Below are 26,888 nucleotides of genomic sequence, written 5' to 3'. Positions count from 1 at the left end.
TGCTGGGGACAGAATGCACATGTGGCACCTCCACTGCCACTGCTCCATCTTGTTGAGATCATAGAGCCCACTCCCTAGGCTATCAGGGACAGATGCTTGTTGGAAAGTTATCAGTACAACAGTCAAAGTGGAAATGGGTAAGCTTCTAGAATGGTGGAGGGTAGAGAGAGATGAGCAGAGGATTTTAGGAAAAACCTCCAGCTAGGTGACAGGGAAAAAAAGCCAGGGAAGTAGCTCTTAAGAAGGAACTGGGTCTTAGAAACTGGGAGAATGGTCCTGGTAACAGGGAATAATTGAAGGGGGGCACTTTAGAGGGAGTTTGGAAGAAGCAGAATTGAAGGGCTGTAGGAGGGGAGATTTTCAAGAAAGGAATGAATGAATGAATGAAGCATTTATTAAGTGCTAAACACCAAGGATGCAGATAGGGAAGTAAATCAGTCCCTGCTCGCACAGAACTCACGTTCTAATTGGGATGACAACATATATAGAAGGTTTCAGCTGCAATTCAAATGGAAAAGTCCTGTGGACCTTTGGGTGCAGCAGCAAAGCAAATGTTAATATCATTTCCATGGATAAAATGGCATCATTTTCTGAGGTTGAACCATTTGTCAGAGCCAAGGACTTTGGTGTCAGGAACTTTCCTTTCTGGTTCTTGGGTTGCCAGGCTGCCTCTCCACAGGGGTTGTTTCCTGGGATGATGGCTGAGGGTTGTGGCCTAGGAGCATTGATATTCCTAAAGGACTGTGCCTTTATGGGTGTGTTTGAGTATGCTTGAGTATAGACTGTGCAAGTGGTGAGAAGAAGAAAAAAGAGAAGGTCTTTGGGAATTTCAGAATTTAGGAGAAAGTTTGGAATTTCTTCAGTGAGAGTCAGGTCTGCTTTTGTGGTTCAGAAATATAAACTTAGAATTAACCAGATCTGCTCAGTTATGGCATTTTTTTTTGCAGCATTTCTCTTTAGCAGTTGTATAAAAGTAAAGAATTTTTCTTATATTTGATCTCAGGAAGGTAAGGTGAAACTCTGTTTTATTCCATACTTTATTACTTAATATTTTTTAGTTTTCAGCATTGATTTCCACAAGATTTTGAGTTACAGATTTTCTCCCCATTTCTACACTCCCCCCCACTCCAAGATGGCATATGTTCTGATTGCCCCATTCCCCAGTCAGCCCTCCCCCTCCACCCCCATCCCTTTTCCCATTACTTTCTTGTAGGGCAAGATGGATTTCTATGCCCCATTGCCTATATATCTTATTTCCCAGTTGCATGCAAAAACAACTTTTTTTTTTTGAGCATCTTCTTTTAAAACTTTGAATTCCAAATTCTCTCCCCTCTTCCCTCCCTACTCACTCTCCCTAAGAAGGCAAGCAATTCAACATAGGCCACACATGTATCGTTATGCAAAACATTCCCATAAATAGTCATGTTGTGAAAGACTAACTATATTTCCCTCCATCCTATCCTATTCCCCTTTATTCAGTTTTCTCCCTTGACCCTGTCCCTTTTCAGAAGTGTGTGCTTTTGATTACTTCTTCCCCCATCTGCCCTCCCTTCTATCATCTCCCCTTTCTTATCCCCTTCCTCCTACTTTCATGTCAGGTAAGATACCCAATTGAGTGTGTATATTATTCCCTCATCAAGTCAAATCCAATGAGAGCAAGATTCACTCATTCCCCCTCACCTGCTCCCTCTTTCCTTCCAATGAAATGCTTTTTCTTGCCACTTTTATGTGAGATAATTTACCCTATTCTGTCTCTCGCTTTTTCTCTCTTTCAATATATTCCACTCTCATCCCTTAATTTCATTTTATTTTTTTAGATATCATCCCTTCATATTGAACTCACCCTGTCCCCTCTGTCTATATATATGTGTGTGTATATATATATATATATATATATATATATATATATATATTCATATATATATCCCCTTCAGCTACCCTAATGCTGAGGTCTCATGAATTACACACATCATCTTTCCGTGTAGGAATGTAAGCAAAACAGTTCCACTTTAGTAAGGCTGTTATGATTTCTCTTTATTGTTTACCTTTTCATGCTTCTCTTGATTCTTGTGTTTGAAAGTCAAATTTTCCATTTAGCTCTGGTCTTTTCACTGAGAAAGCTTGAAAGTCTTCTATTGTATTGAAAATCCATATTTTGCCTTGGAGCATGATACTCAGTTTTGCTGGGTAGGTGATTCTTGGTTTTAATCCTAGCTCCATTGACCTCCAGAATATCATATTCCAAGCCCTTTGGTCCCTTAATGTAAAAGCTGCTAGATCTTGTGTTATCCTGATTGTGTTTCCACAATACTCAAATTATTTCTTTCTGGCTGCTTGCAGTATTTTCTCCTTGACCTGGGAGCTCTGGAATTTGGCAACAATATTCCTAGGAGTTTTCTTTTTGGGATCTTTTTGAGGAGGTGATATGTGGATTCTTTCAATTTCTATTTTACCCTCTGGGTCTAGAATATCAGGGCAGTTCTCCTTGATAATTTCTTGAAAGATGGTATCTAGGCTCTTTTTTTGATCATGCCTTTCAGGTAGTCCAATAATTTTTAAATGGTCTCTCCTGGATCTCTTTTCCAGGTCAGTGGTTTTTTTCAATGAGATATTTCATTTTGTCTTCCATTTTTTCATTCCTTTGGTTCTCTTTTATAATATCTTGATTTCTTATCAAGTCACTAGCTTCCACTTGCTCCAATCTAATTTTTAAGGTAGTATTTTCTTCAGTGGTCTTTTGGACCTTCTTTTCCATTTGACTAATTCTGCCTTTCAAGGTATTCTTCTCCTCATTGGCTTTTTGGAGCTCTTTTGCCATTTGAGTTAGTCTATTTTTAAGGTGTTATTTTCTTCAGTATTTTTTTGGTTGTCCTTTAGCAAGTCATTGACTTGTTTTTCATGATTTTCTTGCATCATTCTCATTTCTCTTCTCAATTTTTCCTCTACTTCTCTTACTTGCTTTTCCAAATCCCTTTTGAGCTCTTCCATGGTCTGAGACCAATTCATGTTTTTCTTGGAAGCTTTTGATATAAGCTCTTTGACTTTGATGACTTCTCCTGGCTGTATGTTTTTATCTTCTTTGTCATCAAAGAAAGATTCCAAAGTCTGAGTCTGAATCTGAGTCTGTTTTCGCTGCCTGTTCATGTTCCCAGCCAACTACTTGACCCTTGAGCTTTTTGTCAGGGTATGACTGCTTGTGGAGTAGAGAGTACTTTGTCCCAAGCTTTAGGGGCTGTGCTGCTGTTTTCAGAGCTACTTCTACACAGCAAACTCCGCTACACCAGCGCTCCTCCTCCCCCAAGAACCGCCAACCCTGACCTCAACCCAGATCCAAGCAGGCTCTTCACTCCCGCTCTGATCCACTGCTTAATTCCTCCCACAGGGTGGGCCTGGGGCCAGAAGGAACCGCAGCTGGAAGCAGCCCCAGAGCTGCACCACTTCTGCACCCCAGGGCTAGGGCCAACCATGCTCTCCTTTCACTCTAGCAGTTTTTCCACTAACCTGCTCTGTTGTCTTGGCATTTGTGGGTTGAGAATTCTGGTAACTGCCACAGCTCAATGATTCAGGGCCTTACTGCCTGTTTGGCCTGGCTCCCGGTCTGGTTGGTCCTGGCGTGGCCCATGCTGGGCTGTGCTCCACTCTGCTCTCAGCTCCGTTGTGATGGACACTTCTCAGCAACCATCCAGGCTTTCCTGGGCCGGAGCCCTGCTTCCTTCTGCTATTTCATGGGTTCTGCAGCTCTAGAATTTGTTCAGAGCCATTTTTTACAGGTGTTTGGAGGGACCTGGGGGAGAGCTTAAGCAAGTCCCTGCTTTCCAGCCTCCATCTTGACTCTGCCCCCTCACACATGTCTCCTTATAATTTCAGACAGGTTGCTTTGTGTGAGGCTTCCCAAAGGGGTGAACAGCTCTGCTTAGCAGTTACAAAGCAAGGACAATCTTGTGATTGGCTTGAAAGGTTTTTCAGAAGTGAGGAGGAAGCATTTGGGTGTAAGACCAATAACTTGCTTCTGAGTCTTGGGAGCCATTTGCACAGACCATATTGAATTTTCCTTGGCAAGTGCAGGTGGAACACTTCTGGAAGATGGTCTGGGTTGGAGTTTGAATCCTTGCTCTGCCTGTAACTACTTATGTGACATAGACAAGTCACTTGACCTATGGGCCCTGGATTCCTATTTTTTTAGGCCTCTTATGAAATCAGGCATTTGAACCAGTTGGCTTCCAAGATTCCTACTAGCTCTAAATCTTTGATCCCATGATTTTATTCAAGGTTGAGAATAAGCCCAATAATTAACACTGCTTTAGAATTTTTGAGAGGATTCTAAGACTGAGTTTATAGTTTAATTCTCAATATACTTCTGGACTTAGGAGGAAAGATTAAAGGAGGTATAATTATTTAGTAGCTTTTAAAGTATTCTCAATGAAGAGCTTGTACACAAAAGATTAAGAGTAATTGTTTTCTCTCATTACAAAGAACAATGGGAAATTGAGTTTAAATTGCACGAAAATTGCAGTTGTTTCACTTAAGGACCTTTTGCTTGAATATTATAATAGGTACCATGAGATACTGTGGAATCCCTGTCCTTGGAAATATTTATAAATAGGATTAACCTCCCTGTCTTGGCTGAAACAGGGATTGGACCAGATTGATAATTGTTGCCCTTTGAGAGTTCTCCAGGCTCAAGGTTGGGACCCAAAGAGATGCAGCATGGTACAGTGGAAAGACTATTTGACTTGGAATGGGGAGACCTTCCTTGGAATCCTGGGCAACAGTGGGCAAAGTCTCGCTCCCCTTGAGCTTCAGTTTCCTCCTGCAAAACCCTCCCTACCTCCTGTGAGGAAAGTCCTTTGTCATCCTTAAAGCACTGGGCACTGGAACATCAGAGATTTTAGTGCCACATGGCATTTTTTCCCCTCCTGGTCATTTCCTTCTCCTTGAATTCATCCCAGAGCCTCTGAGCAATCTTGTGATACCTTGTCACATTCGTTGTGAGAATTCTTGAGAACATCCTGATTCTTCCCCTTATCTTCACATATGTGCGCATGCGCACACATACAAGCACACACACACACACCCACACACACACCCCTACCCTGCATAGAAAAATAATAGGGATTTGAAGACTTGGTACATTGAACTAGTTATTAAACATAGTGAGCTCCATGGTCTACATATAAGATACTGGAAATTGAGGCTGTAGGGAAGAAAAGCAGACTGACATTCAGAAGATGACACACAGATGTTATGAAAGTAAAAGGGGCAAGATTTGATGGTGAGCTAGATGTCAGAAGTTGGGAGAGACTGAGGTTTCTTGGTTGGGGGGGTGGGTGATATAAGGGCATTACCCATCGTGATAGGGAAAGCTGGAAAAAGGGACAGAACGAATAAATGGGGAAATGGTGCTGTTTTTAATACACATTTAATTTGAGTTGGTGTGGACTAGATGAAGGGGGGAAATGCCTGAGAGGTAGTAGATTTGTATGTTCTTTGGGGTATCTAGGTAGCACAGTGTATAGAGTTCTGGGCCTGGAATCAGGAAGACTCATCTTGCTGGGTTCAAATCTGGCCTCAGACACTTACTAGCCGTGTGACCCTGAGCAAGTCACTTCACCCTGGTTGCCTCAGTTTCCTTATCTGTAAAATGAGCTGGATGAGGAGATGGTAAACCACTTCAGTATCTTTGCCAAGAAAACCCCAGATGGGGTCACAGTGAACAATGGTGTGTGTCTAATTCTAATTGAATAGAATAGTCATCCCTAGAGCCAAGACTTCCATGAATAAATGGCTAAATGAAATTCAAGTAATTAACTTTGGAACTTACTATATGAAGCATTTTTAGATCTGCCAAATCTGCTATAGAATGTTAGCTTTTTGAGGACAGGGACTTTTTTTGTTCCTTTTTTTGTATTCCAGTGCCTAGCACAATGACTTTTGCACATGGTAGGTACTCACTAAATGTATGGCAAATTGAATTAAATTAAGTTCCCCTAGTTTTAGCAATTTAGGTATCTTCAACTAAAGTGCATTCTCCTCTGTGAAGTCTTCTCTGATCTCTCTTATCAATAAAGGCCTTTTCTCATGCCTGTGAACTCACACTGTCCTTTGTTTATACCTGGCAAGTTGGCCTCAGGATCAGAGTTTGGGTTCTGCCTCTGACATATACTATCCCTGTTGTCAAGTAAGTGACAGTGAATTTCAGGTTGAGCTTTTTCAGTATACTGGAAAGAAAGTTAATGAAAAGCTCAGGGAAATATAACCCAACAGTTCTTCGTGGAAGTCAGACCTGGTGGCCTACCAGATCACTCTCATATCAAGCTTTTCTTTCAGTCCTAGCTGCTGACATCAGCTCATCCTTAAATATTATGTCCGATATTACAGCTTCCTGAAGACAAAAGACATCTCTGTGCACCCCCACCTCTAACATTTCTGTTCTGAGAAGCCTCCATTGTTCTTTCGAGCTAATTAGCATTGAAGAACAGAGAAGGGGGAGGAGGGAGCAAAGCATTGTGTAACCTATTGTGAAGCATAAAGAGACAAATGGAGGTGGTAAGGCCGATTAGAGTGCCATTTATAGCCTGAATAAAAAATGCCTTCTCTGCCAGCCCAGATTGTTGGCTGTAAATAATGAAAATCATTTCATTTAAGACTCCTTTGAGATACTCCTTTCTAATTCTGTAAATGTTGAAGGTTCATTTTAGTACACCAGGAAAGTCAGGAAATACCACAGGGTATTTCCCACTTAAGAGAAATCCCCCTTCTGCTTTTAAAATGACCAAATCCCTGCATCTCAGAGGTCTTGGGCATAGTAACTGGTCTCTTTCTTTTCCACATTTGCTGACCCTAACCTGAGTGACTGTGGGCATACCGCTTTATCTCCCTAAGTCTCAGTTTTCTGATCTGTAAAATTCAGGTAATGCTAGTACCCTACCTATCTCCCAGGGTTGCTCTAGGGGCTAAAGAATAAGAGCTCAAGTTTATGTAATGGTTTATTGTTTAAAGATCCCTTTATTCACAATACTCCTTAAGAAGCAAGCAATACAAGTATCATTCTGTTTAACAAGGAAATGGAGACTCAGAGAGGAGAATGACTCTGCTGAGGTCTGGTGGCTAGCAGGTGGTAGCAGTGGGGATGGTGACAGCCAGGACTTGAACTCCAGTCTTCTGACTTGAAGTCAAATATTCTTTCAGCTATTCTGTTTTTGAAGGTATTATGCAGATGTTAGGTAGAGATGTTATTTACATGATATTAGGTGGCAGGGATAGAACCTATCTTTATATGGTAACATGTGCAGTATGGCTAAATTCATTGCCTTAACACTGTTCACCTGAAAGTTTGGTTAAAAGAGGCAAAGAGGCTAGGTGATATATTTTTATATTATTTATTCCCTTAAAGCTAGCAGAATACATATATGTATGGAGCCAGGTGAAATCTGACTGCCTCACAAAAGGAATGAGATGGCTTAAATACATTTTAGAACCACCCCAATTCAGGGTGGCTGTGTCACTCAAATTTATGATCTCCATATGTTTAATCATGGTATGAGAAAGGAATTTTCTTAATTGAATAGGTGGTGTTAAACCTGAAAATTTGGTTGAAGGAAACAACAGAGCTAGGTGATAGAAAAATCCATGTTGTTTATTATTTTCCCTTAAAGCATAGCGGAGCTAGCTTACTTGTACGTACAAGGAGTCAGAGTATAAACTCTGGCTGCCTGAACAAAAGCAATGAGGAAACTTATATACGTTATTTTAGCAGAGCTAGCAAGCCTGTATGACCTCATTTTTATGACCCCCATGTATGTTTAACCGTGATACAAGAAGAGGATTTTCCTTAATGGAATAGATTGTAAATACAACAAATTAGATAGTTGTCAAAATGTCAATTGGATTTGCAACCCCAGGATCTCTGTGTTTAATTGGCCATTAACATTCCACAACATAGTATATGCCCATAAAATATTAAGATAAGGAAAAGTCACATAATTCAAGATAGTGTCTGGGGTCAAGGTTTTCACCCTTAATGGCCATGGACAGAGCAAGAAATGCTCCATCTGGATTTGTTGATACAAGATAGAGATATCTCTGAGCTTACTCAGAGAACAAAGAGACTGTTAGGATCAGGCTTTTTCTTCTGGTTAAGTAGTTCAGGCCCTGAGTCTTATTGAAATTACAAAAATTATATAAAATAGTATAATATTTTCCACAGTGGTAAATACAATAAGATAAGAGAGTTGACAAAGTGTCAATTGAAATTATGACCCAGGAAATCTGTGTTTTCTTTACCATTAACATACCATAACAGAGTTTACATATATGTCCATAAAATATTAAGATAAGAAAAAGTCCCCTTGTAGGCACCCTGTTCTTGGTAGTCATTAACAGAAGAACTCTCTGATCAGCTCCCTCTGACCTTGTTGACACACAAGGCATTCTCTGAGTTCACTTGGAGAAGGAAGTATTTGTTAGGCTGAGGGACCTCTTCTGGTCGATTAGTTCAGGATTATCAAAACCTATATTGTCTCTTATATGAGCTGCCCTAGGACTAAGGTCTCTATGTAAGTTAATACTTTTTAGCACCCATACCCCGTAAATCTTTCTACGTAACTGGCCTCAGTGTGGTCACCTGAACAGTGAGGATGCCCACAGGGTATTGTCCCAATGCTTCCTGTCCTGGAAGGAATCACCTATATGTTCTGTCAAAGTTTGTCACTAAGTTGTTTTTTTTTTAATCCCCTCAGAACCATAACCTGACAAACCACTCTTATTCGCTGGGCTATTGATGATCTTATTAGTTGAAGGCTATAGAAATAGTGGGAATTTGGAAATGATACCCCTTCTGAATCCATCAGGAGAGCAACACAGAAATGAGTAACAACCACCACCCTACCTGAGTGTAGGAAGTCAGATTCATCATGGCTAAGACCACTCAGCAAACTGAAGGCTTGGCAGGGACCTTATATATATATCATATATCAATATATATATATATATATATATATATATATGTATGTATCCTATTATAGCAGCAGAAAGCCATATTGACAGATATATGCCCTAGTCTTTAGGTAGTAAGGGTTTTATTTTTTTTAATTCCAAGAAAAGATAGGTATGATCCAGTAGCAACAACAAAAAATGATGAATGAATGATCTGACCTAAAAATGAATGATTAACAACAAAATGGATGGATACTCAAAAAAGATGAATGTTCAAGAGAGATTGATCCCTCTTGATTCTAAAATGTCTAGATCACTCTAAAAATTAATTGGAATAATAATTCTGGGAGGAGGAAACTATTATGGCTATAAAGAAAGCTTTTCAGATTTAAGATGAACATGTATAAAAGACTGAGAGGAGGACATATAACAAAGGACAAATACAAAATATTGGCATGAACTTAAAGAATTAATTGTGTTCAAGAATGCTAAAACTCACACTGGACTGAGGCATGTGAAAAAATCCTAAAAACAGTAGGTTTTTTTGTTTCGTTTTAGCTGTAGTAAGACTTCCACCAAAGGCTTCCCTTGATGCCTCGTGATGGGAATATAACTGACTCAGAGTTCTTGAAGGCTATGTCAGCAGAACACAAGCTCTGTCAGGTCCTACCAAGCTGGAAGTTCTTTAACAACAGGCCGGGTGATGGACTGGATTGCTATTCTCTGAGAATCAGCCTTGCTATACTCAGAGAGTTTAACTAGGTGATGATTTTTTTTTCATCTGCAACAATTTGTGAAAACCATTAACCAAGGTCTAGAAAAGGGTGCAATTTAATCAGTTGAGGAAGTTTTTGTTGTTATTGTTCAGTCATTTAGTCATGTCCAACTCTTTGTGACCCCATGGACCATAGCACGCCAGGCCCTTCTATTCTACACTATCTCGTGAAGTCTGTCCAAACTTATGAACATCACTTCCATGACACTTATCTATCCACCTCATCCTCAGTTGTCCCCTTTTCTTTTGTCTTCAATCTTTCCCAGCATCAGGGTCTTTTCCAGTGAGTTCTTTTTTTAATTATATGTATGGCCAGAGTATTTAAGCTTCAGCTTCAATATTTGACCTTCCAGTCAATAACCTGAATTAATTTCTTTAGATATTATGAGGGAATGACTGCAGTGATAAAATCATGGATCCTTGAAGTATGGAAATATTGGAGGAAAAAAGTTAAAAGAAAGAGTTCCACAGCTTGGAACAGGTTCCATAATATCAGCAGGTGATGGAGAGAAAGCAGAACTATTTGATTCCTGTTTTGCTTTTATTTTGACCTCCTAGAAGGATGATATCTAACCAGAAGCCTCATTTAGAATGAGCTGAAGGCCAAGATGAGAGAAAAAATAACATACCACCACTTCAGATGAGATCAGGTCTTGGTATTTGGCTGAATTATATCTTTATATTGTTATGAAAAGAACTTGCAGATATGATTAAGGAATAAATTAGTAACCACTTTGGGGAATCTAAGAAATCAGGTAGAATGGAAGAGATAACTGAAGGCAAGAAGAGATGGACAAATGCCTTTTTTTTCATAAAAAGGAAATTTGAGAAACTATTCAGTGAGTAAGCTTAAAGCTGATCTTCAACACAAGTGTTGACTCTCCCCTGAAGATACCACATAGCCTTGTTCTGCTCTTCTCTGATGCACTTACTGTGTTGTGTATATTATATATAGTTCTCTATGTGTCTCATTCAACTATCAGCTACAGAAGGGATTTTATCTAAAATTTTTACATTCCCCTGTGTATAGCACAGCATAGAAAGCCCCCAGTGAATGTTGTGGGACTGGAATCTTCTTAACAATGTAGACTTTCCTATATATCTTCTGTATCCCCTTCCATTCTTTCATTCTGCAAGTATTTCTGGACATCCACTGCACTAGGCACTAGAGATACAATGAGAAACACAACAGTTCCTCTCTCTAAAGAGCTTATGGTCTGGAGTTTCTTGGCTAGGGAAGTGACATGGTCAGACCTGCGCTTTAGGAAGATGACTTTGGTGTCTGTGTTGAAGATGCTTCGGAGAGGGATGAGACTTGAGGCAGGAAAACCAGTTAGGAGGACATTGCTGTAGTGCAGGTGGGAGGTAATGAGGGCCTGAATTAGGGGTAGGGGTCCTGTGTGAGGGAGGAAGGAGATGGATCTGAGAGATGTTATAGAAGTAGAATTGACAGAAGTTGATTGGATATCTGATATGAGGGAGAGGGAGGAGTCAGGCTTGACTCCCAAGGTTACAAACCCGTATGACTGACAGGATTATGGATCCCTTGACAGAAATAGAAAAGTTAGGAAGAGGGCTGGGTTTGGAGAGCAAGATAATGAATTCTGTTTTGGACATGTAGAGTTTGAGGTGCCTGTGGGGCATCCAGTTGGAAACATTCAGTAGGCAGTTGGTGATTTGGGATTGGAGCTTAGCAGAGACTCGAGCTTGATATATAAAACTAGAGTTAGGTGCACAGAGGCTATAGTGGAATTCAGTATAGTACTAGGCATAGAAATCCTCAACAAATGTATATAGCTTGATTGATATTTTGTCACCCAAAAGGTTGTCTGACTCCCTAGTTCTTTCAGGAGCAGTGAAAACCTGGTCAGCATCATAGATGAGAAGCACCCGCTCTTCTTTCTTACTAATAGTGGCTTGCATTAATTTAACTTTTTCGTTTATAAAATGCTTCCTGAAGTCTTATAAATTAGGTAAAACAAATACTGGTATTTCTATTTTACAGACAAGTAAAACTGAGTCTAAGAGATGACAGATGATTTCTGCAAGTCACACAGCTATTAAGAATAAAAGCTGGCAGAAACCTAGCTTTTCTCCAGTCAAGTAATCTTGCCATCATTACCTCTCTGTGACTTCTCTTAAGAGTAAAGACCTGACAGTAACAGGTTCAAAATATTGTTCTCTCTGGGTGTCCATGGAACTGCATCAGAAGGTCATAGGATCTTTTTCCCCAAGTGAGTAGTCTGTTGCTATTTAAATCTCCTTAGTGTTGGCAGGAATTAATATTTAAAAAAAAAAACCAAACCTCTTCAGTAGCAATTTTTTGCAGCTCTATTTCTCCGCCCATAATCCCTTAATGCGATTTTCCTTCTTGGGTATAACCAGTATGTGTTTCGCCTTTTCCTTTACCAGTGATTGTCAAGGTGCAGAGGAATCCCTGCAACACATTGCTCACATTGACCCCAGGGGACCTCTGGGGTAAAGTACAAGGAATGGAATGTCCCCCGGTGTTCCCATGGAAGGAAATGAATGGAAAGTTTAAAGAAAGCAAATTATGGTATTAAGCTATGGCAGAAGTGCTTTGTGATTTCTGGCTCCTTTAGCTTGTGCTCTGCTTTGGCTCTCAACTTTCACAGTTCACGAGGTAGACATGTTTTAAAATGGTTTGACCTCTAAAGGTTTGCTGCTATGATCTCTAGATGTTTATACAACATCAATGAGTGCCTAATGATTAATACCATTGACTGTATTTATGGTGTTTCTGTTGAGGATGTTATGAAGGTAATTTGCTTTAGAGGTATTAGTTGGACTAGATAGGTTACCCTGGGCAAATCATTTAACTTCTATTTGCCTCAGTTTCTTCATCTATGAAATGGGGATGATAATAGCATCTCCTCCCCAGAGTTGTTGTGAGGATCAAATAAGATAATAGTTGTAAAGCACTTAGCATGGTGCATGGCACATAGTCAGAACTATATCAATGATGACCTCTTCAGTCACTTCCAACTCTGTGATTCTATAATCTCTTAATCCCTTTGAAGTGTTACACTCAGGGATAGTCAGTACTTTCTACAATGTTCCATTTTGAGAAGCTGAGTCACTGTAAGGGTGAGCTAGGACTGAAATTAAAGTAAGCAAACTCCCAACACGATGCTTCAAAGATTGGTCCTCCCTGGCAATTTCAGACATTCTCTTTTACATTCTGGTGACTGTGACCCATTTACTCAACTGGAAATAGTATTTGATGCTAACGCTGTAGTTTTGAGCCCTGTGAAGGCCATTGCTCTTTTTTCTATCACATTACTTTTCGTTCGCCAAGTAGATGTTGTATGCCTGCTATGTCAGGCGCCATGCTAAGCATGGTAGAGGGATATAAAGATAAATAAGACTTGGTTATAAAAATGCGTCCCTTCTTCCTACCCAGCCATCTTGCCAATTTTGTGCTTTGAGTCACATCACAAAGACAGCTGGGCAGGTGAGTATAGATAGATCAACATAAATCCAGGCCTACAACTGGAGGAACAATTCAAAACACATCCCTTAGTTTGGGAGAAAAAACATGATCTTGTCAAGCAAAAGACACGTAATTAGTTCTCAAACTCTCCCATGGCGTGGTCTATCTTTGATGGACTACTTTTCTTCTTTCCAGCCACTCTTAATAATCCTTTCCCTTTTTTCTCCTTTCTCTTTCTACTTTATTTTAAAGTGTGTGGAACACTGTTCTAGGCACTGAGGAAGATAAAAAGATAAATAAGATATTTTCTGACTTTAAGGAACTCAGTCTAGGATTGAGGAATAAATATAGTACACATGAGCACATAAGAAGAGCACAGGAATATGAAGGAGAGGTGATTTAATGGCTCTTGTTTTCCTTCCCATCCCCAAATATCTTTGTGCTGATTCTTGGGGATTAGGCTACCTCAATGGCCATAGCCTAAAAACTGTAAGTAAATGCTTTTTCCCTTTGAATATAGTGTAAAGCTCTTTTCCATTGTGCCCTTCACTCTGTTTTTGGATAGTTTCAGTACTGGCCTCCTACTTCTTTTCCTAAGAGAGGGCTTAATAGATTGCTCTAGATATTTTCCTATCCCTTTTGTTAGGAAGGGCGTGTTCATTTGGAAAGGCAAAACCTACATTTCTTCTCAGCCACCAGTTACCTCGCAGCCAGATGTCTGGGTGCCCAAGTCCAAGGACCACTCAACATAGCTTTTTGTTCTCCTACTTGGTTTTCTGACATCATTTTTCTTCTTGATCTGACTTCTGACTCCTGGTTTCGCCTTCCTTTCACCCTATGCTCCCTTGTTTTCTATAGAGCAGAAGTTCTTAACCTGTGAAATTTTAATACCTTTTGATAACTGTTTCCATATCATTGGTTTCCTTTGCCATCCTATGTATTTTTAAAATGCATTTGAAAACGTACTGAGAAGAAGCTCATAGAACTTACCAGATTGCCAAAGGGGACCATGGTACAAAAAAGTTAAGAACCCCTACTATAAAGTATTTAAGATACTGTTTCTTAAAGACATGCCTCTAAGTAGCTCTAAGAATATAATTGTAGAGAGTGTGGGGGTGCTGTGGGATACCCTGGCAGATTACCAGGGAGAAGTGTTTTGAACTGGGTCTGTGTTCTATCCATTGTGTAGACAGGGAGAAGTGTTTTGAACTGTGTCTGTGTTCTATCCATTGTTCTTTCCTAAATACTTCTTTTCTTTGAAGATGTATGAAGTAAATCTTCGGCCAGCTAGTTTTGCCCTATTTTGAACTTAAATCTGACGCTCTGCAACTTCCACTTATTTCTTCCCAGTTCTGCACCCTTGAGGCAAGCAGAATGAATCCAATCCTTCTCTATATGATAACCCTTTGAATACCCAAAGACAGTAATCAGGTCCTTCCATCTGTCCATTTCTCTTGACCCAGCTCACATCTCAGAATAAAAACATAGCAGTTCCTTCAACTTATCCTTGTATGACATTGGCTTAAGGCATTTCACTGTCCTCGTCACCTCTGGATGCTCTTCACCTTGTGAACATCTGATTAGGCCAGGATGTGTGCTCTGGACACCATGTCTCTCAGTGGGGGATAACAGTTGTTCTTTTGGCTGCCGTGTTTTACTGTTGGCTTATCTTTTTTTAATCCACTAAAACCCTAGATCTTTTTCATAGGAACTGTTGTCTGCCAGCACCTCCTCCATTTTATGCTAGTGAAATTGATTTTTTGAACCTGTGTAGGATTTTATATTAATCTTTGTTCAATTTGATCCTACTAAAATTGACCTATTGTTGATATATCATTGACTATCTCTCAGCATCAAGCACAGTATGAAATGGGAAGAGTGCTTCAGGACAAACATGGCATGGTAGAGAGAGCAATGAACTTAGGAGTCCAAAACCTTGAACTGGGTGTCTGAGCTAGATGTTCCCATCTCTGCACTGCTTCAGGAGTTTCAAAGAGCTTTCTTCACAACAACCCTGTGAGATAGGTGGTATATCTGTCACTCTTCAGGTCCTTCCCCTAAATGTACTGGCAGCATGACGCTGGGGCAGTCACTTAAACTCTCAGTATCCTAGGCAACTCTCAAAGACTACAAGTTTTTTGTTTTTTTTTTTAGTTAGAACGATATTGATTTAAATATGGTATTATAAGAAAAGTATAGAAGAATAGCGTATGTGGTATGGAGTGTGGTTTGTTCTTTCTTACTCAATTTTATGTACTTGTAGTAAAACATTTCTTTGTTTAGTCGTCATATGGATGTGAATGGACAGAAAAATATTTACTAACTTTAAGAAATGGCTGTGAGACAAGGACACTTTCTTAAAGTGGTAGAAAATTAAGGAGCAGAAGTAAAACAGGTAGTAGACCAGGTTTTGGTACCATGCTTAGTGTCAAAAGAACTTGGGGTTAAGACACCAGTAGAGTCAGAAGGGTTTAAAGCTTCAGGCAAAGGCCTTGTGATGCCATGACCAAGACCTCACACTGAAAGGAAAGCCTCTGGTACCACACCTAGCACTGTAAGATCTCAGATATCAGGCCTGACCCAGAATGGAGTACATGTTCTAGGTGTGGGTTAGCCTCTTTGAAATTTATTTTATCTCTATTCTACGAAAACCTGTGTGGAAAAAATACACATAATGAAGCAAAACATTATTCCTACATTGTCCATATCCAAAAATATGTGTTTCATTCTGCAACCTGAGTCCTTCAGCTCTCTTGTCAGGAGTTTAAGGCTATCAATTTTGAAGCAGGTACCAGCCTGCATTGTTAATGGGAATTTCCTCACCAGCAAGTTCCCTGTGCCAATGGAATATCACTTTGAGTCCCTTTTATAGATGAGGAGACTGAGGTTGAGAGAGGGGTAGAATTAAAGCCCAGCTCTTCTAATTCCTCTGCATAACTCCACCTCTCAAATAAGTGCTCAGAATCCTGAGTTCATAAGATTATTTTGAGGAAAATAATTTGTAATTCTTAATGGGATATCAAATTATGAACTATTAATATTATAGCACATAGTTGGTACAAATAACTGTTTGAATGAATGAGTGAATGGATATTTGCTCACCTTTTTCCATCCTGAAGAAAATCATTTTCCTGATTCTCTGCACTTACCCAGTGTCTTGCAAAGTGTTGTAAGCTGTGTCAATTTACCTTAAATACTAACCTGAAAACTTCTTCTTCTACCTCTCACTGTCCAGATTCTAGTATAAAAAAATGATGAAGAAAGAAAGGCTTTCTGGATTTGGCATTTGTTAAAGCAAAGCCAAGTTCTAAGTGATTGTTACCTCCTTTTTAAGTGGAAATGGTTTGGGCTTTTCCTTTTAAATTGATTTTTTTCCTTCGCAGCAAATTCAGGGGTGTTATATATGCCCAGGCAATCCCATAATTGTCTTTAATTTGCTCTGCAGACTTTATTCACTGCAAATTTTCCAACTGTGGATAAATCACTGGTTCTGACATGCTCACTAGTTAAGTGTGAATGTGAGTGGGGCACTAAATGCATGTTTTGTCCATGGAAAGGTATAATACGTCAATCCAGCTTGGTAATTTTCAAAAACATACTTGAGTTTAGAACTGAATTAGAATGCTATGTTTGATAGGAATCGGAAACATTTCTCTTCTTTTTGACAGAAAAATAGAACTTTTAACATGTTGCTTAACTCTCATTATCTTAATTATTTGTGTAAAGCTTGATGTACTAAGATTATAAAAAACTTTTAAAGTCAAGGCCCTACATTTGATTGTCAACAAGAAATATTAAATCTAAACACATATGGGCAACAATTAAACAAATTTTGTGCAGAGCCCTAAGCTTGATGCTGGAGGAGATACAAAGCTTAACCAAGATCTGCCCTCACTGAACTCAGAGTCTAGTAGGGGAATATGGCTTACACATAACCTATTAAAATATGCTATGACAAAATAATATTGGTGTAAGACAAAAGTTTTATGGGAATGATAAGGAGGAAAAGTCCACTACAGACTGGAGGGTTTGGGAAAGGCTTCATGGAGGAAGTGACATTTGGGTTGGGCTTTAAAAGATAGTAATTCAGTAGGCAAAGAAGGTGAGGGAGAATATTCTAGGCACGAAGAACAGAGTGAACAAGGTAGAGTTGGGAGAGCACAAATTATGTCCTGGGGATAGAGTACTTAAGTTTGACTGTAGTATGGACTGTGGAGTGGAGTAATAAGAGGGAAGGCCCAAACAGGCACAGATGTGCCAGATTGGGGAGGATCTGGAAGTCAAAGTGTTTTGGCAATAAGGAGTCACTAAAGAGTTTTGAGTAAAAGAGGGGCTTGAATTAATCTATAAGTAAGATTATTCCATCAGTAATATAAAGGCTAGAGCAGGGAATGGGAAGACCTGTTAGGTGGCTGTTGTAGTAATCGAAGCAGGTGGCCTGAACTGGGGTGATGGCTGTGGGAATTCAAAGAAAGGAACATGTTCAAGAGAGACTGAGGAGATAAAATTGATAGGACTTGGTTACTGATTGTAGACGAAAGGTAAAATTAGTACAAGAGTCAAAGATAACACCAAGGTTTCAAACATGGAAGACCTGGGCGAATGCTGGTGCCACTGATGAGGGCATGGGACTTAAAGGAAGGAGCAAATTTGTTTTCTTACTAGTTTGCTGCTGAATCTTGCTAGTGGAAGTCATCTTTCCATACTGAATTCACTAAAAATTGAAGGAGCTGATGGAAATACCAGCTTCGGCTGGGCCCTCAGTGTTGCACGGTAGTCTTTTTGTTCTTCTGTTTGACTGTTACACTCCCCACAGTGGTTCTTCTAAACCTTTACTTTCCTAAACCCTTCCATATCACTTCTTCTCCCTCTTCCTTCTCAGCAGAGGGCCTCATCTCCTACCATACTGGGAAAATCAAGGCCATCTAGCTTTCAGAACCCCTTTACATCATTTTCCATTCTTTCCTCCTTTGCGCTAGTATCAAAGAAGTAGTCCTTTTCCTTACAGAAGCTCATTCCACTACTTGTACCCTTGATACCCTCTCCACATATCTCCTCCAGGAGTTTGCCTTTTTAATGTCCCCTCAACCCTCACCTTCAGTCTCTTACCTTCAGCCTGAACCCTTTTCTGCTGTCTGTACACTTGCCCAGCTCAAATCATGCCTTTAAAAAAACAAACAAGGGGCAGCTGGGTGGTGCAGTGAGTAGAGCACTGGCCCTGGAGTCAGGAGGATCTGAGTTCAAATCTGGCCTCGGACACTTGACACACTTACTAGCTGTGTGACCTTGGGCAAGTCACTTAACCCCAATTGCCCTGCCTTGCCCCCTCCAAAAAAACCCAAACCAAAAAAAAACCCTTTACTTGATTTTGCTATCTCCTTCAGCTTGTATCCTGTATTTCTCCTGCTTTTCACAGTTAAGTGCCAAGAAGAATCTGTCTACACGGGTTGTCTCTACTTCCTCTTCCTGTACTCACTTCTCAATCTCTTGCAAATTGACTCCTGACCTCATCACTTAATTGAAACTGCTCTCTTCTGGATGACTAATGATCTTTTGATTGCTAAATGCGATGGTCTTTTCTCAGTCCTCTTCCTTCTTGACTTCCTTCTTTTTAAAAAAAATTTTATTTAAAGCTTTGAGTTCCAAATTCTGTCCCTTCTTCCCTCCCTTTCCTCACCCCTCCCCAAGATGGTAAGCAATCAGATATAGGTTATACATGTGCAATTACGCAAAACATTTCCATATTAGTCATTTTGTATAAGAAGACTTGAATAAAAGAAAAAATGAAAGAAAGTACATTTTGGTCTATATTCAGTCAATACCAATTCTTTCTCTGGAGGCAGATAGTATGCTTCATCATTAGTCCTTTGTCTTGGGATTGTCTTGGATCATTGTATTGCTGAAAATATCTAAGTCATTCATAGTTCTTCATCATACAATATTGCTGTTACTGTGTATAACATTCTCCTACTTCTGTTCACTTAACTATGCATCAGTTTATGTAAGTCTTTCCAGGCTTTTCTGAAATCAGCCTGCTTGTCATTTCTTATAGCACAATTATATTCCATTACAATCATATACCACAATTTGTTCAGCCATTCCCAATTGATGGGCACCCCCTCTATTTCCAATTCTTGGTCACCACAGAAAGAGCTGCTATAAATATTTTTGTACATGTGGGTCCTTTTTCCTTTCTTTGTATGTCTTTGGGATGTAGACCTAGCAGTGGTATTGGTGGATCAAAGAGTATCCACAGTTTTATAGCCCTTTGGGCATAGTTCCAAATTGCTCTCTAGAATGGTTGGATCAGTTAACAACTTCACCAACAATGCATTAGTGTTCCAATTTGAGGATGGTTAGTGGTTTTAAGTGCTCTTTTTGTGGAAGAATCAAAATTAAGTAGAAATATTTGCCTTGTCACTTTGACCTAGAAATGTGACACCTGGCTCAGATTCAATCTAGCTCAATTGAATCTGGGATTTCTGAAGACACCCAATATGGCAAATCCTTAATAAACTTTGTCTTTTTCCTTGGGAAAAAAAAAAAAGAAATGTGACACCTCATGTTGAGGGAAATCCTTTAAAACAGGGGTACTATTAAAACACCTTGCAGATTTCTTAAACTATGGATAATGGGAAAATTTAATGAGTCCTAAAGAGACCTTTCTTACCCTGGAGCTCCTTTGCAGCCTTCCTTCCCTCTCCAGTCTTTCATTTATTCAGCAAACATTTTTTTCAGCACCTCCTCTTTACCAGGCACTGCATAAGCAAAGATAAAAACAGAACAGGCCCTGCTCTGAAGGAGTTTCTGTTCTATTGGGGGAAACAACGTGGACCCAGATAATTTGGTATCCAATATCTGAGTAATTTCTGGCTTGGGCACCAGCAGAACTAGAAGAATCATGATAAACTTTGGTAGGAGGTGGCACTTCAGCTTAGCCTTGAAACAATGGAAGGGTTCTGCTGGGGGAGTGGGTAGGGCAATGAGGAAGGAGGGTATACTAGGCAAGGGGAACAGGCTGGGCAAAGGCATAGAGAGAGAGGAGGGAGAGGCTTGTATCAGAGAAAATCAACTACATCAGTTTGGCCAGAGTGGAGCTCTTGAAGAAGAGTAGAAAGGAATGTGTGATAAACCTGGAAAGGTAGAGAGTAGGCAGATTGTAAAGGGCTTTAGCTCGCATTTTATTGTAGGGGTGTTTGGGAGCTAGTGGAGCTTTTTGAGTAGAGGAGTGACATAATCAGATATGGGTTTGGCAGTGTCTGTAATCCATCCTGCACAATCATCTGGTTCGTACTGAATCTTCCTGAAACACACTTTGTCATGTTATTCCTCTCAGTACTCTACAGTGGTTTAAATAACCCACCAAGTAATATTTGGCTTGGCTTTCAAGACCTTCTAAAACTCCACTCCATTCTTCCTAATCTGTCACTGCCATACATACACTTTTATTTCTTTGGTCTAATAAGACCAATTTCTTTATTCCTCCCCCATCCCTACAGTTTCCACCTCTTTGTTCAGGTTATTCACCCTAGCTAGAATGCCCTCCTTCCTTGGCTCTGCTCATCCTGACCCAGGAGAAGTCCCTACTCTTTCAGGAAAGTCCCTGGAGTGCAGGTTTCATACACAGGGATGTAGCCCACAACACTCCTGAGTGTGGCCCAAACCAGATTAAAATCTAATTGGGAAGTATTTAACAAAAGAAATTAATTTTATATATGTGTGTGTTATACACAAACACATATGCACAAGCACGTGGTTTTCTAAGTCAATATGTGCTCCACAAGGATTCTTATATACAGTTTTATCACGTATTAATATTTGAGTTTGATGCCACCGCCCTAGAGGATGGCAATACTCATTGTTCTTTCCCATTTCTAATTGCTTTGTTGTTTCTGATGAGGGTACAAAATGAGCACCTTTGCTGCATACCCTCTTATTCTCTGAACATCCTTGATATTCAGCTTGACACCTTCTCTGATAGAAAGAATACTGAATTAGAATCAAAAGATCATATCCCATGCCTTAAAGTTTGCAAATTGCTATTATTAACTGTTGCATATAAAGATGACTGTTTTATATTTACTTTGTATTCAGTAAGTGCTTAATAACACAGTCCTGGGTGCAAATGATGGCATTTTTGTTACAATATTCCTGATAACCTACTGCAGAATAATCACTTAAAAAATGTTTTAATAGACTTAGCCATGAAATCTACTAAAGTTACTGGGATACTCTTGATAAAAAGAGTGATTAGAATAATGAACAGGAGCCTTGGCCTAAAAAAGGTTTTGTACCACTGGTTTTCCAGTTTTGGAAAATCTTCTCATGAGCACATAAATACTTCTGTAGGATACTATTCAATTTAGCATTTACATTTATTAAGTACCTATTTTATGCAAGGCCAAATGAGATAAGTTATTGTTCTCACTTTCCAGTCCTTCACTGAGCCCAGGGTACTGCTGCACATAGTAAGTACTCAGTAAATGGATATTAGAATGACAAGATGGATAAATATAAAGAATAAGGGGGCTAAGTTGTTTTCTTGGATCCCTGTCACTGTTAGACCCTGGACAAGCAAATCAAAATTCAATTCCATTCTCAGTGATTGAAAGCTTATTATATGTGAAGCACTATGCTAAAGAGTAGGGATGTTGATGCAGTTTGGGGTGCTAGGAACCCTGAAATTCAAGGGTATAGGGTAGTTCTGGCTCCAAAGAATTTGATCACTAAAGCCTTCTTTCAGTCAGAGTAGTGAGGTTTTATTATACACAGATGGGGTGGGCAAGATTTCTAGTAACTCTGCACTTTTTGTGACCCCAGTACAAGCAGGCAAGATTCTAAGAATCTGTGCAATTTAATGGGGATAAGATTGGTACTTTTATACAGAAAAAGACTGTGAGAAGATCTGGATGGGATTAAGGAGTGGCAAGTAGCCTGGGGTGGCCCAGAGGTAACAGAGAAAGGAGTGTCAAGTAAGCTAATTAAGTAATTCAGGAGGGCTGGGGTGGGCCAGATTCCTTGGGCAGAGGCACTAGTGATCTGGGCTACTGAAATGTATGGGAAAATTCAGTGACTGAGTTGCTTTCAAAGACATGGTCTTTTCCTTTTAGGGGTCCAGGTGATTGAAACACAGTGGTTTCAGGTGCCTTAGGTAGCAGTTCTCGTACCGGCTTTTGCCTGTGTGAAACCTGTTGCTTCATGAGTCTGTCCTGAAATGAACTTGCCCTTTTGCTTTATGGGAAGACATCCCTGGGGATAGAGACCTCCATGGCCTCTAAATAAGAGCAGTTCTGTTCCCTTTCACAGTGTCAGGTTCTTCAAAGTAAGAAAAGATAATGTGGCAGAATAGAGCAAGTGGTGCAAAACCAGATATACTTGGTTCTGAATAGTTGGGGGTTTCCCCCTTTTGCTGGTAAAGGTTAAGGAAATGAGCTTGCTCATCACATTAGCACTTCTCTTTTGGGTTCAGTTGAAAGCTAGGACGAGGGCTTGGCAGTTGCCTAGATGAAAGATATATTGTTTTAAATATTACTTTTTAAAAATGCATATCATCTTAATGCTAGAAAATTCTGATCTCTGTGGCAAATAGTTTTATTGTGCTGGATTGCCCATTGAAGCAGTAAGTCTGGGTGGAATCTCAGCCCACAAATGCTTTGTCTTGGTTCCCATTGGTTACCTTTTTAGTGCAGTGTTTCTCAATCTTAATCACTAATGCTGTTTTCTGACTCAGCAGGTCTCACCTAGCCATGACTAGCTCCTCAGTCATTCTTTTACAGAGGTTATTTTTGTTTTTATTTCTTAATGTCACCTTCCATATAAAAACGTGGTAATGCGTATTTAGGAATCACTTCCCTTTTTGTTTGGTCCTTGTATCCACAGTAACAGGGCCTGGCACAGGGCAGGCCCGTAATAAATAAATATTTGTTGATCAGTTGATTCCTAAGGAAGGAGTAAGAATACGAACCCCTGCACAAGGAGAGACCTTACCATCCACTCAGGGAACTAGAGCACACAGTGACCACGAATGGATAGAATACAAACCCAAAAGAGTAACACTTCATTTATGTGGACTCTTCATGAGAATCAGCCATTTCCAAATGAATGAATTTCCCAGATAACTGAAACTTGCCCCCTGAAGTACTAGTGCTTTTTTAAAAAATTAACTTTTTAGGATTGAAATTTTTCTGAAATATAGTCCACTTCCTTGCCTTAGTAGTCAAAGTAACCCTTGGTACAGTGACCGCGAGGTGACACCATGGATAGAGCATTGTTCCTAGAGTCAGGAGAACCTGAGTTAAGATTCTGCCTCAGACACTTACTTGCTTTGTCACTCATTTTGTGACTCATCACTTAACCTTTGGTTGCCTCATTTTCCTCATCTCTAAAATGGGGAGCCTTTTACCTAGCGGGATTGTTGTGAGGATCAAATAAAATAATATTTGTGAAGTATTTAAAATGTAAACCTTAAAAATCTACTATTATTAGGGAGCTGCCTGTTCCCTCACTCTTCTGACCTGCTGCTTCTAATCTATTATGGTCTTAGGACTGAGACGAGTGAAGTTTTCAGAACTGTATGTGTATTAGGAGTCAGGGTGAGGACCTCTCCTCTAGGTCAAAGGGATTGGACTCTGTGGGCTCATAATTGCTAAGGGAATCCTCAGTAGAGGAGGCAGCTGCCTAGATAGATCCATGGAGGGGTAGCCTGCACAGAGGTAGCCCCAACCCTGCTCTAAGGGAGACACTTGCAAGTCTTTACCCCAAGCCACATCTAGACAATGGCAAGTGTCCAGGGAGGGCAAGCAGGCAGGCTGGGTTTCTGTATTTATGTCCCTCTTTATTTTTCTGTGGCTTTCTCCCTCTGCAGGTTGGAGATCACAAATTCAGTGCCCACAGGATTGTCTTAGCTGCGTCAATCCCTTACTTTCATGCTATGTTTACCAATGACATGATGGAATGTAAGCAGGATGAGATTGTAATGCAAGGAATGGACCCAAGGTAACTATTAATGACTATACTGTGCATTTGCATAGTATAGTCTGCTTCTCTGTTTTAGTCTTTGTTCTTTATGCTGTCCTTTAGTGATGACAGGAGCTACAATGACTTGTGTGGTCCAGAGCAGCATTTCGCCTTTTTACTTATTTATCTGTTTCCTATATTCTTTCCCTTATTAGGGGAGATTTCAGTGCAGACCAAGAGCTTGGCAAATGTTATATTTTGATTAGCACTATTCCCATCAGTCAGAAGTATGATCATTGTTAAATTTTGATCCAAAGGAGTACAGGTGATCTGCCTCACATCACATGTTGAAATATAATTTTTCATCTGTCGCATAGCCTTTTAATCATATTGGCCTCCTGGGATTAAAATATTACTGCAAAACCATGCTGGAAATAGTGAGGAGAATGGTCAGAGATTCTGAAATGAGAGATTTCCATACTGACCATTTGAGAGAAGAAAGTTGGGTTAGATGTATCTATTAAGAAGACACAGGGGGCAGCTAGGTGGCACAGTGAGTAGAGCACTGGCCCTGAAGTCAGGAGGACCTGAGTTCAAATCTGGCCTCAGACACTTGACACACTTAACTAGCTGTATGACCTTGGGCAAGTCACTTAACCCCAATTGCCCTGCCTTCCCTCCTGCAAAAAAGACACAGGAGACAAGTTACAAAATGTTACCTTGAGACCTGGGGATCTTGATAATATCCCATTGTGTTTGAGTCTGGTTGAGGCAAAAGCCTGCCTGGACATAGGGGTCTGCATGATACATATTAGCTGCTTGTTGCTTCCAAACTTTGAAGTTGCCACCTGCTCTTAGCTGCTGTCAGGGAAGCACTAGCCATGGAGGTGCTGATATTACTGGAGGCTCCTGGTTGCTGCTACCTTTTCAACAAAAGGAAATAAAACTTTTCCTTAGACCATGAGTGAAACCTAAGCTAATTGCGCAGTATTATTGAAGTGCTTCCAAGGAAAGGAACACACTTGGCATGTCAAGCCAAACAAATGGACGGGGCTTTTTGTGTTCTTTCTCTGTGGTGCAAATCCCACAGTGTGTTTCCATAGGTGGGAGGGGCAACTTCCTCTAGCAGTGCCAGATAGGCCCCGGAATTCCACCCAAACATTACAAGGAAGGTTCACCGCCATTGGCATGTTTTAGTCCAGCTTGGAATATGTGTTAGGGAGATAAGAGAGGAAAGGATGGTCTTGTTAAGCCTTTTCCTCAAAGCCAAATCTTTGGGTGGTGATTTTTCAAAGTGATGTGTGCTTAGGATCCTGACAGTCCTGAGGCTAGAGGGAGGGGCAGGGAAGCTGGAGAATGGAACAGCAGAAAGTCGGGGGTGACGGTGAGAGAGTGTATTCTGATGGGTGAAGGGGCTTGGAGTGAAGAACTTCTGTATATGTGTATGGAGCAAGCCAGGAGGAAAGAAAATGGAATCTTAGTGGTATCAGAGAGGAAAAAAAGTTGGAGGGGTCTGAAGAAGGGAAACAGGTGCCAAAAAAAGAAGCAAGGGTATGTGAAATTTAGAGAGATGCCAAAGAGACATGGGAGCAAAACACGCTTAAAAATTACTGTCCAACCAGCAGGTGACCTTGGATGTGGTGAGGGGGTTCTTGAGGTCAAGTGGAGTCCTAACGTGAGACAGACAGATGTCTCTCACACAGTCTGATTTTGAGTCTGGTGCATTTTTCTTAGCTCCTGAATATGGAAGTTGGCAGAGAAACACCTCTGGCTAACTCTGCTGTTTTTTCCTCTCCTTCATTCTAGTGCCCTGGAGGCTCTGATTAACTTTGCCTACAATGGCCACCTTGCCATTGATCAGCAGAATGTCCAGTCCTTGCTCATGGGGGCCAGCTTCCTACAGCTGCAGAATATCAAAGATGCTTGCTGCACGTTCCTCAGAGAAAGGTGAGAGGGCAAAGAGAACCCAGCAGGGGAGGGAATTGTCTCCCTTTGCTCTGGGAATCCCTGGCCAGGGTTTGCTAGGCTATTCCAGCTAATGTCATTGTACCACATGAAAGGAGCTGATTGGTAAGAAAGACTGTGCTGCAGAAGTGATATTTTAGAAAAACAGAATGAAGTCATATAACTACCCACTGCCAGATTAATCTTCCCAGAATAGTACTTTGTGAGTTATGCCTCTGCTTAAAAAAACTGTCTCCATCACTGAGAGAATCAAGTTCAAAGTCTGGCCTGGCATTCAAGGCCCTTTATAACGCAGCATCTAAGCTGTCCCTCAAGGAGGCACATTGTGAATTATAAGCTAATTATGATGAGGTCTGGATCACTGCTGACTGGAGAGATTGTTGAGTTTAGGTTCAAATCTCTCCTCTGACATATATTAGCTGTGTGACCAGGGACAAGTCACTGAACCTCTCTGTGCTTCAGTTTCCTCATCTGAAAAAATGTGGATAATTCCTGTAGTATTTACTTCACAGCATTGTTGTGAGGCTCAAAGGAGAGAGTATGTGTGAAGTGCATTGCAAACTTCAAGGTTTCCTACAAAGGTCAGTAGTTAATAATGAGGACAGTGATGAAGACAGTGGTCAAATGAGCTGAGCCTCCTCTGTGTCGTTGCCCTGGTGCCTTCTTCTCACTCCTGACTGGGTCATTTTTCCTTCTGTCTCCTGTGTGCCAAGCCTCGTCCCTTTCCTCCTCATCCCTCCAGAGCTTGCTCCCCCTGAGCCAAGCCCACCTCTCAGCCCTAGGCAGCACAGTGTAGCAAAGCAT

The 26,888-nt window shown here is 40.4% G+C and overlaps 1 protein-coding gene across 3 annotated transcripts in view; it reads left to right on the top strand.

The window, feature by feature from the left end:
- KLHL18 (kelch like family member 18) overlaps positions 1-26,888 on the top strand; it is an 87,396-nt gene that overhangs the window by 27,576 nt on the left and 32,932 nt on the right. For 2 of the 3 annotated variants that reach the window (XM_036738546.1, XM_036738545.1), the window contains exons 2-3: positions 24,028-24,158; positions 25,926-26,066. In XM_036738546.1, coding sequence (XP_036594441.1) covers positions 24,028-24,158; positions 25,926-26,066 — 272 coding nt within the window. Of the gene's footprint in view, positions 1-11,901; positions 11,944-24,027; positions 24,159-25,925; positions 26,067-26,888 lie in introns of those variants that run through there. The other variant, XM_036738547.1, reaches the window with a different exon arrangement.

The sequence above is a fragment of the Trichosurus vulpecula genome, chromosome 9 (genome assembly GCF_011100635.1).
Source record: "Trichosurus vulpecula isolate mTriVul1 chromosome 9, mTriVul1.pri, whole genome shotgun sequence".
NCBI lineage: Eukaryota > Metazoa > Chordata > Mammalia > Diprotodontia > Phalangeridae > Trichosurus > Trichosurus vulpecula.
This window is presented reverse-complemented; position numbering and strand designations above follow the sequence as displayed.